We start from the raw sequence: 17,510 nt of genomic DNA, 5'->3' as shown, positions 1-17,510 counted from the left end.
ACTCTGGCAAACACCTAATGGGGTTCTTGGAGCAAACAAAAGAAAAGTCCTCTCTCCTCTTTCTTCCCTTATGGCAGAGGGGCGTCTGTGGGAAAATAAAGAGAAGGGTCTGCTTCCAGCCCCTCCCCGTGGGGCATACTACTCTGAGGCTGGGTCATGCAGCTTCTGGAGCAGTGAGGCTTGTTGCTGTCTCCCTATTGTAGAGCCTGTCTCTGCTGTCTGAGGCAGGGCTGCCTTCTTCCAGTTCACCACCCCTTTCTGTGGCAGGTTTTCCTTTTCAAGCGCCCCTCCGTCCGGGCATAAAAAGCCTCTCTGTCAGTGTGAGGGTATACCCCTTTATACCCACTCCCTTTGGTCTCTTTGGCACTTTCATGCATTACAGTTGTGTTTTTACTTTTAATTTTCATTTTGAATGGCCTTTCCCACTGATCATAAGCATTCAAACTTACCAATTTGGATTTTTTTAATGTAGAAAAGAATGCTAAAATTGACACATTTGAAGATCATCAATGGGAAGGCAACAATTGCTCTAAAGAGCAAACATAGCTTCTGTCTAAAATGCATCATTTTAGTTTAAGGAGAAACACTATAAGAAAGAACAAAAGTAGAGTCTTTGAGAGAGAACAGTGTGTGTGTGTGTGTGTCTCCTCTGTTGCAGGCTGCAGTAACTATGAGAACAAAATGATTACTTTAAAGGTGAAAAAGAAAACAAAGACATCACAGTTTCATAGCTGCTACACACCAAAGCAACTCTATGTTTTCAGGAGATACTCTCAGAATTCTCATCTTTGTACATAGCCCAAGTGTAATGGAATGCTAAATTGTACTATGCTGTTCAGCCACTTGGCAGCATTGTATAAAATACCTTATTTAAACAAACCTCAGCCATACCTGGCAGAGCATTAAAGGATCTTATGATGAACACATCTGGTGTGTATAAGCAAGCACTGTGACTAGTCTGAATCTGGTACAGAAGTACATGACACCAAGTAAATGGACAGGGTGGAACCAACACAATGGTAAGGGAAGTATCAATCAAATCAGTAGGGTTCATCCCATTGATTACTAGGAAGTTCCCTGAAATTTTGGAATTGATCAGATATGGTCTTTACAGACAAACAGAGAAATTCCATTGAGTTGAGTGTTATGCCTCACTTTGCTCAGTCAACAACCGCACAAAAGGTTGTTCTTGGCATAATACCAACCAGGTTAAGCAACAACTGTTCTGTAAATATCACTGGACCTGAGGCTTCCATCTGTGCTGGGGTACCTATTACTAATGCATTATGGGAGCTCACCTAGGCCTCCAAGATTTCAACCCTGCTTTCCAAGAGAGTGTTATTTTTATTTGTGCTTTGTTTTGTAAACAAGGTAGACATAATGCCTTTCACATGTAAGTCTGATTGGATGTAGAAAACCAAACTATTGTCATCAGCGATGTTTATTTTTGTATTAATCTAATCAATTATTCCTTCCAAGGATGTCAAGATAGACCGATGATAGATTTTTTTCTGTCTAGCCCTGATCTCTTCCAATATCCCTCTAGTCATCTGATTGCCTTCTTCCTCTCCTTCAGCATCACTTTCGGACCAAAGGGGTTAGTCCTGGTACAGGTCTGAGTGCCCTCAGCTCTAATGGACTTTGACTTGGGGAAACTCCAGAACATTCAAGATTTTAATACCGTCTCCACCTGAAGACAGATTTCCACACTTGCTGAGAATCCTGCAATGGATGTATAAGACTAATAGCAAAGATCCTCACTAGCTGAATCCATAAATTCAAATAGTTTTGAGTCTGGTTTGGTTTAGGGGCTAATGTTTGGAATAGTTCTTTCCCCCTAATCTCTAGGGACCATTCACAGATAATTTGTTTTATTTTTAGTTATATAATAGAAGTCTTTAAGGGTGCAGAGCACTTCCTGAGAGTTTCCAAGTGTCCTGAGACACTTGCTAAATAATATGGATGCTTATGTTGAATAGTGTTTCCTAATGACCTAAAATTTCTCTTTGAAACAGGTGATGCAGATGTACCTCCCATTTTGTGGAATTGCCATATCTAACGCCCAGCTATTTGCTGCTTCAAGGAAGGAATATGACAGAAGCAGAGTAAGTAGAAGGCAGCACGTTGGACAGCTATGAAATACTGTCACATCCCTCTTTCCTTTGAATTCGAGAACAGACAGTCCTTGAGGCTACAGGCTTAGATGGTGGTAGATAAATTTGCTTTTGATGCTAAATGTTTGTTTCCTGATGACAATTTCAAGTTTATCGTGCTAAGATAGGTGTGTTTAGAACCCATCCTGCAGAATAGAATGAGTTACATTTCCACAGATTCAGATCTTTTTAAAATTCCAGATCCTCAAGCATCCTGGATTTGTAATATTTCATTTGTCTACAGGAGTGAGTTATGCAGGGTACCCCAAAGAAGTACAACCACAACCTTAAAGCCACACCATTATGCATTCTGTACATACCACATATATTTAGAAAAAAGATCATGGAAATGTTCTAGAGAGGTTTTTTTATTGTTTTTTTTTTATAAATCTCTCCTTCCGTGAAGCTAAACTCCCTGTGTTCAATACTTTCATTGAGTTCAATGGGGACAAGATTTCACCCTATGTGTCCAACTAGTCATGATTTGTAAGGAGAGGGAAATTATAATGAACAAGTATTAAAACCTTTAAACGTTACCTTAGCTTTTGTATATATAATAGTGTAATCACAAGTATCTTGGTATTTAACAGGACCAGACACCTTTGCTTTATGTCCCATTGGGAAGCTAGGAGTCTCCCCTTTCCAATAGTTTAGAGCTTTAGGTTGCAGGTCATGAGGTCTTTACCCCTGTACAGATCTGAGTATGGACCACTGCAATTTTGGGAGAGAGCGGGAGGAGGAGACATTTTTGTGACAGTTTTTTTAACAATATGGTGATTGAAGCTGCTCAGGGATTTAGCTATTTGCAATTACTTCTTTAATACTATCTAAACGTACAGAGGAGAGATTGAGGAGGAATTGCCAAGAGCTGTCTTTTGCTCTGTGGGACTTTATTAGTAGTAAAAAATCTAGTCTTTAATTTTGAGACTTGAGCTGATAGAATCCAAATCCTCTGTCATATAAACCTTATTTTCTCTTGAGACTAAACACTGGTGGTGAAGTTGCCCTTTTATAGAAGCATGCTGACATTTCTGATGAAGTTGTGGCACAAAGAATTAAACAAAATAAAACATCTGAAATCATCAGTTTACTCTGAAGGGAAACCCTTAAAGTGTTGATAATGGACTCTGGAGGAAGCCTCATTTTAATCTCCTTATCCAGATGGGTAGTTTTAAACAGGAAAATATTACGGTGATTTTTCATGGCTCTTGAATACCTCCTTCCCTCCCCTAAATGCTTCACACTCACTCTTCATTAAAATATGGCAATTTCTGGGGATTGAGCAGCTTAGGGAATTGTCCCGGAGAGCGAGATCCTTCCCTTTCTTGATCACTATTTCAACCTTAAGTCAGTATTAACAAAACCCATTGCCATTTGGCTGCTCTATGGTGACCTGCGTTCAGTGACACTGTAGAGTTGCAGGAAAAGCACAGAACAATGGAATGTTGGTTTGTACACTTGCTGTTTTACACACTCATGAGTTATTGTTTTAAAACTTCTTGGTAGATTATATTTTGTGCCTAGTTTACTTTCCTTGAGGCATTCCCTATTATATCCATTTCAAGTTGGCTCAAATTTGGGGCCTATCATCTCAGTTGTGGCTGTATGTGTTATCTGAAGAAAAGTTTTGTGGAAGTTGCTTGACAAAATGTACATGGACATTCAAGCAAGCTCATTTTGATATCATACTGGTTGTCAGTTTGAACTGCTTTATCATTTTTTAGATGGAATTCAATTAAACTGAAGTAATTAAATTGTCTTGTAAATATAGACCTTAATTTGATTTGGCAGTACAGCAAACCCTGAATGAGCCAACATAGAGAATCTTGTATGGTTTAGATTGTAATCTATGTAAATCAAGATTTTCCCCATTTGGACCTAGTTTTCTTATTAGCACGGCTCAGACTACTAATTTTCTTTTATATATTTAGTGATATGGAGATTCTTTAATGCAAGTGCTGTATGCAGTGACACAAAACAATGGGCCAAATTCATCTCTAGTATAACTTCAGCGACTTCATAGGTGCTGGGACTAGGAGTTCTGGGGGTGCTGCCGCACCTCTTGGCTTGAAGTGGTTTCCATTACATATAGGGTTTACCGTTTGGTTCAGTGCATCGTAGCACCCCCACTATAAAAATTGTTCCAACACCCCTGGCTAATTTATACTAAAAAGAATTTGGCCCATTATATTTAAAATAGAAAAGGAAACTGCATTTAAAAATATTTTCAACTCATGGTTAAGCTGTACATTTAAATTTGGGCTTTTATCTATCAGATTTACTCTTAAGGTGCAAATATAAGTTAAGTAGTAAATGTTGCCTGTGAAGGAAAGAACGATTGTGTTTGTGCCTTATTTATTTATTTATTTGCTCTCTCATGTAGTCTGAGAAAGGCCTGACAGCTTTTTAAAATTAAAAATATATACATATATTTTCGTGTTTTACAAATGGGTCCCAGAGCTTGGGCTCCAAACCCAAGCCCAGCAGTCTACACAGTAATGAAACAGCCCTGGAGCCCAAGCTCTGTGAGACTTTTTATTACTGACCTTGGCACAAAAAGTGGGAATGTGCTAATAAAGTTTGCAGATGACACAAAGCTGGGAGGTATTGCTAACACAGAGAAGAACCGGGATATCATACAGGAAGATCTGGATGACATTGTAAACTGGAGTAATAGTAATAGGATGAAATTGAATAGTGAAAAGTGCAAGGTCATGCATTTAGGGATTAATAACAAGAATTTTAGTTATAAATTGGGGATACATCAGTTGGAAGTAACAGAGGAGGAGAAGGACCTCGGAGTATTGGTTGATCACAGGATGACTATGAGCCGCCAATGTGATATGGCCTTTAAAAAAGCTAATGCGGTTTTAGGATGCATCAGGCGAGGTATTTCCAGGAAAGATAAGGTGGTGTTAGTACCATTATACAAGGCACTGGTGAGACCTTATCTGGAATACAGTGTGCAGTTCTGGCTCCGATGTTTAAGAAGGATGAATTCAAACTGGAACAGGTACAGAGAAGGGCTACTAGGATGATCCGAGGAATGGAAAACCTGTCTTATGAAAGGCGATTGAAAGAGCTTGGCTTGTTTAGCCTAACCAAAAGAAGGTTGAGGGGTGATATGATTAAATTAAATTAGTTTCTAAATTGATATAGTGAAATCAGAGCTCAAGTTGTGTGTAGACCACCCTAAGTGCGATCAGAATCTGCCCCTTTGTGAAAGATTTAACATTCTTATCCCTTCAAATGAGGGCTGAGAAAGTTCCTGCTGCAGTCCTCTAGTCCTCCGGCAAAAACAGGGAAGGCGAGGCTGGATATTCCTGATATTTCTAGAAAAAAACTAGCAAACACAAAACAAAACACATTTCAGATCTCCTTTGCACATCATAATGAAGAAAAAGAATGCAAACATAAGAGGCTAAATCTCCAGCTAGTGTAAATCAGCACACCGCCACTTCAAGGGAGCTATGCCTACCTGTACCAGGTGAGGATCTGGTCAAATGTTTTTTCCCAGTTTGTAGATCACCTTCAAATACCTCCCTATCTTCAGTGGAAAATGTTCATGTGGAATATTTTTGCATGTCTGGTACCTTTTCATTAGATCTTATGTCTATTTTGAATTGAGAAAATGGGTTCATTCTTACTTGTAAAGGTTTATGAAAGTTGATTTTAAAATCAGGATCAGCGTGACTGTCTAATGTAAACATATTTACATGTCTTTTCTCTCTAGACATCTCATGTCTTGTGTTTGAAATTGCAATACACTTTTTAAAATAAATGAGTAAAGCAGGATTATTATTATAGACATTGTAATATTCTAAAACGAATCTTGGCCACCCAACCATAGGTCAGCACATGCGGACGTGTTATTAAAAGACCCAGTTTTCCATCCCATCATGAAGCATATTAATCTTGGTAGCTAAATACTCCTATGAAACTTTGAAACTCTCTCTCTTCTTGTATCCAATCCAAAATCCATTGAAGTGAATGGAAAAAATTCCGTGGACTGCAATAGAGTTGGATTGTGCCCTATGTAGGGCCAAACTCAGCCATCATTATTCAGTTCGTACTCTTTTCTCAAAAAGAACTCCCATTGATTCAATTGTCACTAAAATCAATAAAAATTTTGCTTGAATGAAGTCATCAGGGGAGTTACTCTAGATTTTCATCAATGTAATGAGATCAGAATCAGACCCAAAGTGTGCACATCTGTACAAGTAAATCATTTAATTGTTGTTTCTACAACCAAAGTAATAATTTCCTGTCCTCTTATGCAGGCTTTGTTGGAGGTAGTTAATGACCTCTTTGAGGAACAGACAGACTTAGAGAAAATTGTTAAGAAAATCATGCATCGAGCCCAGACTCTGTTGAAGTGTGAACGATGCTCAGTGTTACTCCTGGAAGACATTGAATCACCAGTAAGTGGTCCTTCAAATTTTAGAGAAGGTCTAATACATGAGTGGTATAATGTCTGTTTTATTATGGTGAGGCTTTTACATATAAAATGTAAGTACGGTATTGCACAGTGAATGTTTTTCAATATATAGTTCTTATTTTAAGTTATATAGACTTTATATTTATTTTTGTCAAGGCAAAACCACACCATCTGTTTATAGTCCCTTTTGCTCACCCAAAGATATTTACTGTAGTCACACCAAGTTCTTTATGGAATTGACTTCAAGAGGAGTGTTCCAGTTGTAGTTATATAGTCCTTACTTGCCTGTTTGTTTTTGTTTGTTTAGGTTTTTTTTTTTTGAGACCATGGTCCCTGCGTGATGGTAGTAGCATTTAACTGAGAAACTGTCGTTCTGGTGTGGCTATAAAAACAATTAAGATGGATTAAAAACATTTGTCTTCTGTTTTCTTTTTCTCCACAATGCAATTGCTCTAAGGAAAAAAATCTGTCTTTATTGTATCATCTTCCTGAAACTCACTGCTAAAATTGTCATTTTTGAAAATATCTTACTGAATTGGTGGTGCTTGAAAGCAGCCTTAATATACAGAACCAGTTCCAGAGAACCATAAGCCAGTTATTTAATGTGCATTTTTTGGAACCTAGTTCGTTCTGCATGCATTTCAGCAAATAGTCACTAAATGCCTTTGTAACTATTTTTATGGTTTTGCATCTTTTATTTTTGTTCAAAGGTAAATTCACAAATATTTCCCTGAATCCTTAAGTATTTTCTGTTCAAATAGACAACATATTGGTTTCATGTAAAAATACTTTTTTAGGGGGGAAGGGTGCATGTGTGTGTGAATATTTAATCACATAATCATGTTGCTGTTGCCTTGAGGCTACAGTGTTCTACATCTCTATTGCATCCCTCCTGTCTGGGGTTGCTCCATCTCCACTCTCTCCTGTTCTCTTTTGTCCCATCCACATTTTCCTCTGTGTAGAAAAGTGGGAGAGGGACGGTGCAGCTAGGCTGTGTCCTCTTTGCACACACATCCAGTGGAACAGCACTGGATCTGTGGAATTTGGGGACTTTGGCAGGACTGGCCCCAACGTTTTCTAAACTTTTCATTTGACTGGCAGTTTCTGGAATTGTAAGTGGGGTAAGAGTTAAAGATACATGTTTCTTTCTGAGCCCATATGTAAATGTATTAGTAATTATTATTGTTATTACTGTGATTTTGGAAAGTAGCCTGTTGGATGGGATACATGCCATCGTGTTCTTTCAGGGATCTGAGCTGCAGATAAACTCCTGGCAAACATTCAAATTTGTGTCACTGGAGATGGCATTAATTGTAGCTGGGAACAGCCCATGGTAATACAATGTGGGTATTACTTATTAAAAAAACATGTTTATCTGAAGTTCATAAATCAAGAAAAGATGGTGCAATGGGGAATATTCTGTCCACTTAAAAAAGGAATAATTATTCTACTCTAAAGTTATGTTAAAGACCATGAGGTTAACAATATAAAAGTTCTTATCAAGAATTTGATTTCATGCAACCATTTCAGCCTGTGCCTTTACAGAATCTCTGCAACACGGACATTTGCAGACTACTGAACATTTCTTTAAGGATGTACACTGGTTCTTTGTAAGTCTGATAATTGGGCATCTCTGCAAGGGCTGTGAATCATAACTCCAATACACTGGAGGAAATATAAGTCATTGAGGCACCTGGTGCCAGCTGTTGAAAGCCAGAAATATTCTCTGTAGGCCATAGCATGCCATCAGCTGTTAAGAACAACTCCCCACTGAAATTAAGCAATTGATTTAAACTGGAAGTTATACTTAAAAGTTGTTGACACTATCTAGCCATATTACATATATTAGAGGAAGTTCAGTTGGAGTTAATTTGGTCAACTGATGTTATTGTGTTTCTCCTCTGATTATTTCTGGTTGTTTTTCAGATTGTTTAGCTGCTTCAGTTATGGGCTGTGATAGAATGAAGAGCTGGTCCTTTGAAGTCATTGGGAGTCTCTCTCTATGCTGTAGCAAAACATTTTAGGAAAAATACTATTTTGGGAAAGAGTATGAAAAAAATCAATTGAGTATCTTTATAGTTTGCTTGTGTTCTGTATTGCAGTGTAAATTTTGAACATGAATAGTCCACCTGAGGAATGTGCGATTGAACATTCAGTCTAAGATCTCTGGCTAAAAATATACTTAATATATAAAACATTATATTGCTGCTGACTACGTATGTAATTTTTTATGAAAAATCCCAAATTCAGATAGAATGATTTTTTTTTAATATGACAGGTGGTGAAGTTTACAAAATCCTTTGAGTTGCTGTCTCCAAAATGCAGTGCTGATGCTGAGAACAGGTTAGAACTCATCTTCTATGGTAATGGATTGATGGTTATGTCATAGTGATTTACAGATGTTTGCTCTATTAAACCTTGGTATATTTTCTTATGAAACACTAGACTGATTTGATTAAAATCAGCCTGATCCGGCACTTTTTACCCAGGCAAAACTCCCATTTATTTCCAAGGGAGTATTGCTTGAATAAGGCTCCACATCTACATACTGCCTTTGTGTCATTGTGCACTGCCGATGAGCCAGGGAAGATCTGATGTCCCTTTATTGTTCATGAAGAACACTACCCAATTTATAGTGACAGAGATTTTGCTTTGCTTCGTGAGTATCAAAGTAAAAATAATTTAATACAGTTGTATTTTATGTATGGAATAATTTCAGATTTGTGCTGCATTGATTGAATGTAAAATGTTTTACTGCAGTAGTGTCAAAGGGTTGGCCATCAGACCGTTTTTATTTCTGACCCCCGCTGAAAGGGAAAAACATACAAACCTCTTGAAATGGATGATAGTGAGATGGTAAATATGTGTGGCTGCATGCCAGCTGGGAACCCATCTAAATGTATACCAGAATCCATCCTTACTTTTTAAACTTATCTGTAAACCTGATCTTGATAAAAAATAATTAATAGATTGGAAACAGTAGTGCAAACAGATGTTTTTTGCATAACCAAGGCTACTTTCCAAGCCCCCAGTCCTGCAAGGTACTGAGTATTCCTTGTGAGTGTTCATTGATCCTCTAAACGCCCCAAGAAACCAACTGATTGAATGGGAATTCAGGGGTATCACTGAAAGATTAAGGTTGTCCTAAAACTGAATCTTACCCCAAAAATTTAACTGAAAGCAGTTTGTACAGATTTTGAAATTTATATTAGGAATATAGTATGAATGCTACAAAAAAAACCTCAGTTTCTATCCTGCTAACAATAACTTAGCAGGCAGAGTAGAGATATGGTTTGTATACATGCACTCAAAACAATACAAAGTTGCTAAATCTAATTTTATGCCCTACCAGCTTTGACACTGCCCTTTTAAGAACACACTAAACTAAAATTCACTTTTCTTAATGCTGTACTACTTCACTTCCAAAACTGTAAGGAGAGATCCCACTCATAGCTACCACAGTGATTAGAAGCATTATAGGTTAGATAATTATAATGATAGTGCTTAGTACTTTATGAAAAGCATTTCATCCATAGATCTCAAAGTGCTTTACAAAAGGTGGGTAGCATTATATCATCCTCGTTTTATGAATGGGGAACCTGAGGATCAGAAGGGTTCATGTGGCCTTGGGTAAGGCCACATGAAGTCAGATGCAGAGCCAGGAATGGAATCCATGTCTCCTAACTCCCATCTGTGCCCTATCCACCAACAGAGTGGGATGGGATAGAGGAAGCAAGGAGTAAAAGGAAAATGAGCAATAAGAAATGAGAATGCTCGGTGTGTGAACAATTGACTCGCTAGTTCATCTGAGAATTATAAATTATTGCTTTTGATCAGGAGCCTTAGAATAGCAATGGCTCTTTCCTAAAACAGTTAATGGGGAGGAAGGGTGTCTGTGTTAAAGCATCGGACCAGGACTCAGGACAAAGGATTCTATTCCTCATTGTGCCTCAGATTTATGTTTTGGCCTAGACAAGTCATTCAGTCCCTTCCACATTTGTGTGTGAAGAGGAGCCTGTGCCATGGAAGGAAGGAATTCCAGCTCTGTGGCAAGCAATCTCATGGCCCAGGGGGTTCCAGTTTTGCAAAGGAACTAAAGATGGGGTAGTGAGCAGGCCATCCTCCTTTGGGTTCTCACCCCAATTCTTGGCTGTTCCATCTTGCACTGCACTCCCTTCACACTCTGGGACATCCCATTCAGGGTGGGATTTGGAGGAAGCCACAGTAGAGTTCGCCCTAGATGGACGCTTTGTAGGCGCTGTGCTGGGTTGTAGGACTGAGTCCATAATTTGTTGTGTGTCTGTGCCAGTACATATAGGGTAGCAGAGATTCTTACTTCAAACTTTTGATATAAAATTTCAGAAGTTGCTATAGAATATATTGACACATTTTCTGATGCTGTTGCTTACATATGATTGAGTCAAGAGTAACTTCATTTTAATCTAAGGTATGTGAATGAGCACATGCATGCATGGTATCAGTTTTTTCAATATACATAGTTGTGTATGCTCATGTAGCTCAGATTAGCAAACCCTGTATCTCTAGTATAAAAAATGACATTACTTTAATCTTTATTCTGCGTGGAGAGCCAGGTTGGGTTTGCAAAGGTCAGTTCTAGACTGGCAGTTAGCGTGCCACATTTAGATCTGCACTGTAATCCTAGCATAAACACACAAATTAGTTGCATTACAATAGGGAAATAAAGGTTATTTGGGATACAGAACAATGCCCAAAGCCCTTGACATTTGAACATTATTTCCAATGACATTTGCCCTTTTCAGTCTAGATTCTGCAGTTCTTATTCAGGAAACTCCTACTGATTTAGAATCACTGGGCGTTATGCCTGAATGAAAACTGCAAAATCAGGTGGTTCATCTGACTTTAGTGAAGATATGTACCATTATCTGAAACTGTAGCAGGGAGCCATGCAGACTGTGGAGTAGGGAAAGTACTAGGCAGAAATTCTACAGTGAAGCAGAGTGGCTCCAGGGATAATATAGCTTTCCAAATTCTAATACATTTCCTTTTTTATTGCTAGAAAAAATGGACTTTTTTACCTTTGTCAACTGTTATTTCCCTAAATATTGCCATGGTGAAACAACCCTGATTATCAGTAAATATTTTCCTTGCTTCAGATCTTTTTTCTCTGCAGTTATTTGCAAAGAAATAGCCTTAGAGACCACGTTTTCTTTGTGTTCATCTCCTGTTTGATTTGTCAGTTTCTCACATACTACAACTTTGGTTTCAATTTATGAATAATCACAATGATATATTCACACTCATTTCTAACAGTCATTTCATTCTTAAAGTGCAAGTTTTGCCAAATGTTCCTAATTTCCCTCCCCCTTTTAAAAAGTATCAAATTTTCTTTTATTCACATTACTAACACCTTCTTAAAAGTCCTGAAGGCTCAGTGCTCATCTGTGCTGAGTTTAGGCTTGATGAAGATGAGGTGCAGGGAAGGTGGCTTTAAGACATCTTTTTACTCCTCCTATCCGAGGATCTGAAATGGCTTATGGCATAATTTAGAGCAGCCAAAGGGCTGCTTAAAGTTATGGGGGCGGTGACAGTTCCATACAGTCCCACACTCTGATAGCAGTTTTGTGCACTCAGCTCTGCCCCTGGTACTCCCTCCTCCTATGTGGAGGAAGTGAGGAGTGGGTGGCCTTAGGGTTGCCTAAGCCAGCCCTGCATTACTCAAGAATTTCCCTGTCAGGGGATCCTTGGCTGCCCATTTAGGGCAGCTTCCCATTTGCTTGTGCTGTTGAGTCCGAGGATTGAGCCTCTTGATTTAAATTTACACCAGAAATAAATACTGAGATTCTTCCTCCTAAAATCTCAGTTGCTTTCTCCACAGAGTATCTGTAAAACATTTGCTGGTGATGTAGATAACATGCTTTTAAAACTTCATCCTGAATTATGTCTAGTTTCTTTAACTTGAAATTGTATGCTGGTTCAAATGCTTGACACCCATAATCCAGTATGGATTTAATCAGTCTCACATATAATAATAATGTCCAGATTTTAATCTTTGCTGTAAGTCTTACAATTCTACCAATTTTATGGGGTTTTTTTTTTAAGATACGCACCAAGTGCTCTGCATCTGTAATTAGAATTTTACCCTTAAAGGTTCTTTTCCTCTCAGGTCTGTGATGCCCCTGGAATAAATCTTAAATTATTTAACTAAATTTTGTACTTATCTTTGAAATATTAAAATATCAGTTTAGATTGCTGTCAAAATATTTACTATATAATTTATTTATTAGATTCACTCAAAATTCTTGTCCCAAATGAAAATTGTTAATCTTCTCCTTTTTTCAAAGCATCTTTATTTATAACTTTGATGAACATTTTTAACATTCTTTTGAAAGAGGCAACTTCTATGAATTAGTCTGCAGAAAATTAGCATAGCCAACTAAATCAATCCTCTCTCTTTGACTGAGACATCCAGCTGTTTTGATACTGTATTGCCCCAAAATTGCTAGTTATTTCTCAAGGGAACTCGAGTCCCTTTGTTCTTTAAAAATGCTTTTTAACTGTTGAAAATTCAACAGTTGTCACTTCAAATCTGAGATGACTTGCATTTATTTTGGCACTTATAAATAGCTGCCCATTACCTAGGTTATAATCCTGCTCCCAATGAGTCAGAATGAATTTTGCTATTGACTAGATGAGGAATAGGATCAGATCATATTAGATTTCTGCAGAGTGGGTATAAAAGGGTGGTGAATCAGGCCATGATTCTGATATCCTGTGCTAGTTTTGCTGCCAGTTTTGCAGCCTTTAGGCTAGCTGTGGCAGAGAGTCAACCTTGAAAATGAATAGCATTTTCCTATTATATGTCTATAGATTCTCATTGCTTCAACACTCATGTTATCTATTGATGATTCCTTATCCATGTGCCCCACACAACTGAGTTCACAACTGCATATCGAAATTTCAAAAATGTGACACTCCACAATACGTTTTCACCATTTCTGCCACTGCTGAGTGCAAGAAATAATGATGACAAACAGAAAATAATAAAAAATCCAAAAAAAATTAATTGATTCCTTTTATTAGACTAATTGAAAAAAACCCTACAGATAATACATTTTTAGGTACCTCACTAAAAGTGATCATTTACAAGTTGCTCTTTTTTGTAAGCAGATTTCTACACAAAAAGGAGCCTTGAAATAATTCTACTCCCTGATCTGTGTATAATTGGAACTCTTTACTGAGCATCATATATAATTAATCACAGTGGGTCAGTGAAAGGAAGGGTTGGGAAACAGTTGAATTTTCATAAAGGCGAAACATAAAAGAAATGCAAGCATATTAAAGTATGGAAATGCACAGCTGAGGCACCAGTCTTAATTCTGATGTAATTAAAAAAATGTGAAAAATCATCTATTGTTTCTTTAAAAATCTGGTTAATCTAATCTGAGACCACAAGCATCAGTATTCATCAACTATAATTGTATTATTGCATGGCATCAGTACCGGGCAGAGTTAAGGGCACCCGCCTATGTATTTCCAGATATTAACATGTCTGAATTTCTTTTAAGTTTAAACTTAACTCCAAATGTAATTGTTTTAGAATGCTTGTTTTTAGGATAATTACAGCATCCCTGTGTTTTTTATCCAAATCATTGATAGGTTCTCTCAAAAATAACTTCATCATATAGTAGGTTTTTATCTGGGGACATAAGTAGAATTCCATTATATCTCTGATAGACATTTTGCTGTATGGACAAATTGTACCATTTTTCTTAATTTTTTAGCGACCTGATTCTTAAACAATGTATTCTTTAAACAATGTATTTATTATTTTAAATAATATAATATGTATGACATATTCCATGACATTATAAAATAACACTTTCCTTCTGGAAAAGTATTCATTTAAAAGAGAAATGATATACACTTGACACTTCCCAGGATTGAGCCTTTAGTAATTTCCTGGGACTGAGGCTATGCAAATTTCTCCTTTCTCTGGGCTTTGATACAGATTTTACAATAGTAGCTGAAGTGAAATTAAGTCAATGTCGTAATAATTAAAAAAATCTTTAGTGATAGATTTCTTGTTACTATATTAGCTTGCAGTATTTCTCTTGATGGGGGAAAATAACTGATTAATTTATTGAAAAAACTGACAATCACATTCTTAGTTATATATTGCTTTATTTGTAATATTGTAGTTGATCCAGATTTCTATTTATATTTGGAATCACATTAATAGTTCCCTTCATGGAGTAAAGGGACCCAGAACCTAAGAAATACGAGGACCAAGTTTTTCAAGAGTGACTAGTGATTTTTGGGTGCCTTGAAGGGGCCTGATTTTCAGGGGGCTTTGCTCAGCACTTGCTGAAAACCCCTTAAACCTATTTAAGATTTTTCAGGTTGGGTAATAAAAAGTGATGCACCTAAACTAACTGGTTGTTTTTTAAAGTATCATCTAGAGTGTTTCTGATAACCAGAAGCTCGATCCTGCAACCCTCTCACTCGCATGAATAGGGTTTACATGAGTAATCCTGTTGACAACAGAGGGTGAAATCCTGGCTCTATGGAAGTCAGTGGTAGTTTTACCAGTAACTTCAGTGGGGCAAGGATTTTACCCAATGAGACTATTCATGCAAGTGATGGTTTCTGGAATTAGAAAAGGGTTTACAGAAGAGGGCCCTGGTATAACTGCTCTTTCACCAGGATCAAGACTAGGGGCTTGTCTAAACAAACACTTAGGTTGTGGCAGGAGGGGATTCAAAGCAGGGTAGATCAAGGTGCATGACGGAACTTAGATTCAAACCCAGTTTGGTGTGAACAAAGTGTTAATTTGGAAAAGTCCAGAGATAGATGTTCTGATAGTTCCCTATTATTCTGTGGCTGCTGTCATTTAGCAGTTTGTTATGGCTATAGATAATTCTGATGTTAAAATGACTATACATGGTGGGCTTTCAAGCAACATTGATTGTATTCTTTTCTTCCCTTGCTGTACCTTTATGATAGTTTCAAAGACAGTATGGAGAAATCATCATCTTATTCTGACTGGCTAATAAATAATAGCATTGCTGAGCTAGTAGCTTCCACGGGTCTTCCAGTGAACATCAGTGATGCATATCAGGATCCTCGCTTTGACGCTGAAGTAAGATTTCTTAAAAATTTAAATACACTGTCATATTTTTGCAGTTCAGAATAATAAAAGTCAAGCAAGTCCAAATGAATATAAAACATAAGAACATTTGTTCTGAATTATCTTTTTCTATCCAGTATGTCCTCTATTTGTCCTTTCAGCAGCACCATGGTTTGAAGCAATAATCACTCGTGTCAGAAAGATAGCAAAGGCAGTTTTATCTAGGATACAGCACTGTTCCTACTTATAGGCAATTACTTCACCTATCTGTGCCTCATTTTTCCAATCAGTAAACTGGGGATAATGATGCCTTCCTTTAGAAAGTGCTTTGAGATCTATGAAAGCTAATTATTGTTGAAAATTCTACCATTGATAGTTCTTTATGTTCCCCATTAGCAGAATCATAGTTGGTAGTTATCAGAGATATTGGAACTCTACACTGAATGTAAACAGGAGCTGTAGTAATATGATCTCAAAAGACAAATGGGTTTTGTTGTCCTACTTAGCAAACCAATGTTATTCCAGTATGTTTTTACAAATAAAATATACACAATGGGCTAATTTTTTCCTTTTAGATACTTGCATGCAACTTCCAGTGAAGCCAATGGGAGTTGTATGCGCATATCCTAGAGCACAGTTTCACTTGCTGGGGTTGGGGAACAGGCAGCAGATACCACTTTTGACAGAATTTGTCAGCACTGGGTTACTTTCCTAAGTTTGACAGAACCCAAGAACCAAACTGTCCCCTGAATGGGTTATTCCTGCTTACTGGACTGGGAATCCTGGGAGTTTCACTATGGTTAAACCCTCCTTTCTGGGCAGACAGGAGGTTTTGTCCCCCTATGGAATTGGTGGGGGTTTGGCCCACAAACTCTCCTGAGAGCCCACAGAGATGAGGGACATCCAAACAGTGTTCCTGGGCTTCTGCACTACTTCCCAGCCCCACTGGCCTCTTAAGCAAAGCAGTGTTTCTACAGGAGCTGTTCCGATGCTCTCAAACCTCATTCAGGGGTGAGGGAACTGACATACATAAATGCCTGTGGGGTGGGGATTAATTAATGCTAAGACGCCTCATGGAACTGGTAGTGGGAATAGCAGTTTACCTCCTGGCCTGGTCAAAGGCCAGTCCCTGCAAAACATCCACAGAGATCAACAGGGTCAGTGCTTCCCACTTCTGCTCTATCCCACTCAGACTAGCTGCTTTTTGCATACTTTCACTGGCAGAGAAGAGGGCAGGCATTATCTGTGTGCAGATTGTTTCTGAGGACCAAGCCCTATCTGTACTGGGGGAGGGATAAGCCCCTGCCCATCCCTTGCGAACAATGAGCCATCAACTCCATGACCTTAATTTTTTCAGAGAAGCTGAACACCCACAATTCTAATGGAAGTCAATTGGAGCTGCAAGTGCCTAGCGTCTCTGAAAATCAGGCCTCAGTTTCCACAACTCACAAATCATAACTCAGTTTCCACTCCACATAGGGAATGCTTTGGCTCGGAGTTTTCTCGTTATTGTTTGAGTTGCAATATAGAAACTCCTTTTCCGGTATATACTCACATAGGATTCTGACAATGTCCAATTTGGAATATTTCAAGTTATCATTCCAGTTTCTTGAAATTTTAACAATTGGGTCACAGTGAGCTATAGACAGAGAGGCAAATTCCACCCTGAATTGTGTCCATTACTTTAGTGGACTTGCCTTGGGGCTGGGCAATGGGTTTAGAGTAAATCAGTGCATAATTCTAGCCAGTGAGCCTGTTAAACTACATTACTACAATGAGCACACTTTCAAAGAACCTTCCATTTTGACAG

General features: G+C 38.0%; 1 protein-coding gene across 4 annotated transcripts in view; it reads left to right on the top strand.

Moving 5' to 3' along the window:
* PDE11A (phosphodiesterase 11A) overlaps positions 1 to 17,510 on the top strand; it is a 269,591-nt gene that overhangs the window by 105,182 nt on the left and 146,899 nt on the right. For all 4 annotated transcript variants that reach the window (XM_045033135.1, XM_045033136.1, XM_045033137.1 and 1 more), the window contains exons 3-6: positions 2,016 to 2,105; positions 6,434 to 6,574; positions 8,870 to 8,934; positions 15,577 to 15,712. In XM_045033135.1, the coding sequence (XP_044889070.1) occupies positions 2,016 to 2,105; positions 6,434 to 6,574; positions 8,870 to 8,934; positions 15,577 to 15,712 (432 nt within the window). The remainder of the gene's footprint in view (positions 1 to 2,015; positions 2,106 to 6,433; positions 6,575 to 8,869; positions 8,935 to 15,576; positions 15,713 to 17,510) is intronic.

Source organism: Mauremys mutica, chromosome 10 (genome assembly GCF_020497125.1).
Source record: "Mauremys mutica isolate MM-2020 ecotype Southern chromosome 10, ASM2049712v1, whole genome shotgun sequence".
Classification (NCBI taxonomy): domain Eukaryota; kingdom Metazoa; phylum Chordata; order Testudines; family Geoemydidae; genus Mauremys; species Mauremys mutica.
This window is presented reverse-complemented; position numbering and strand designations above follow the sequence as displayed.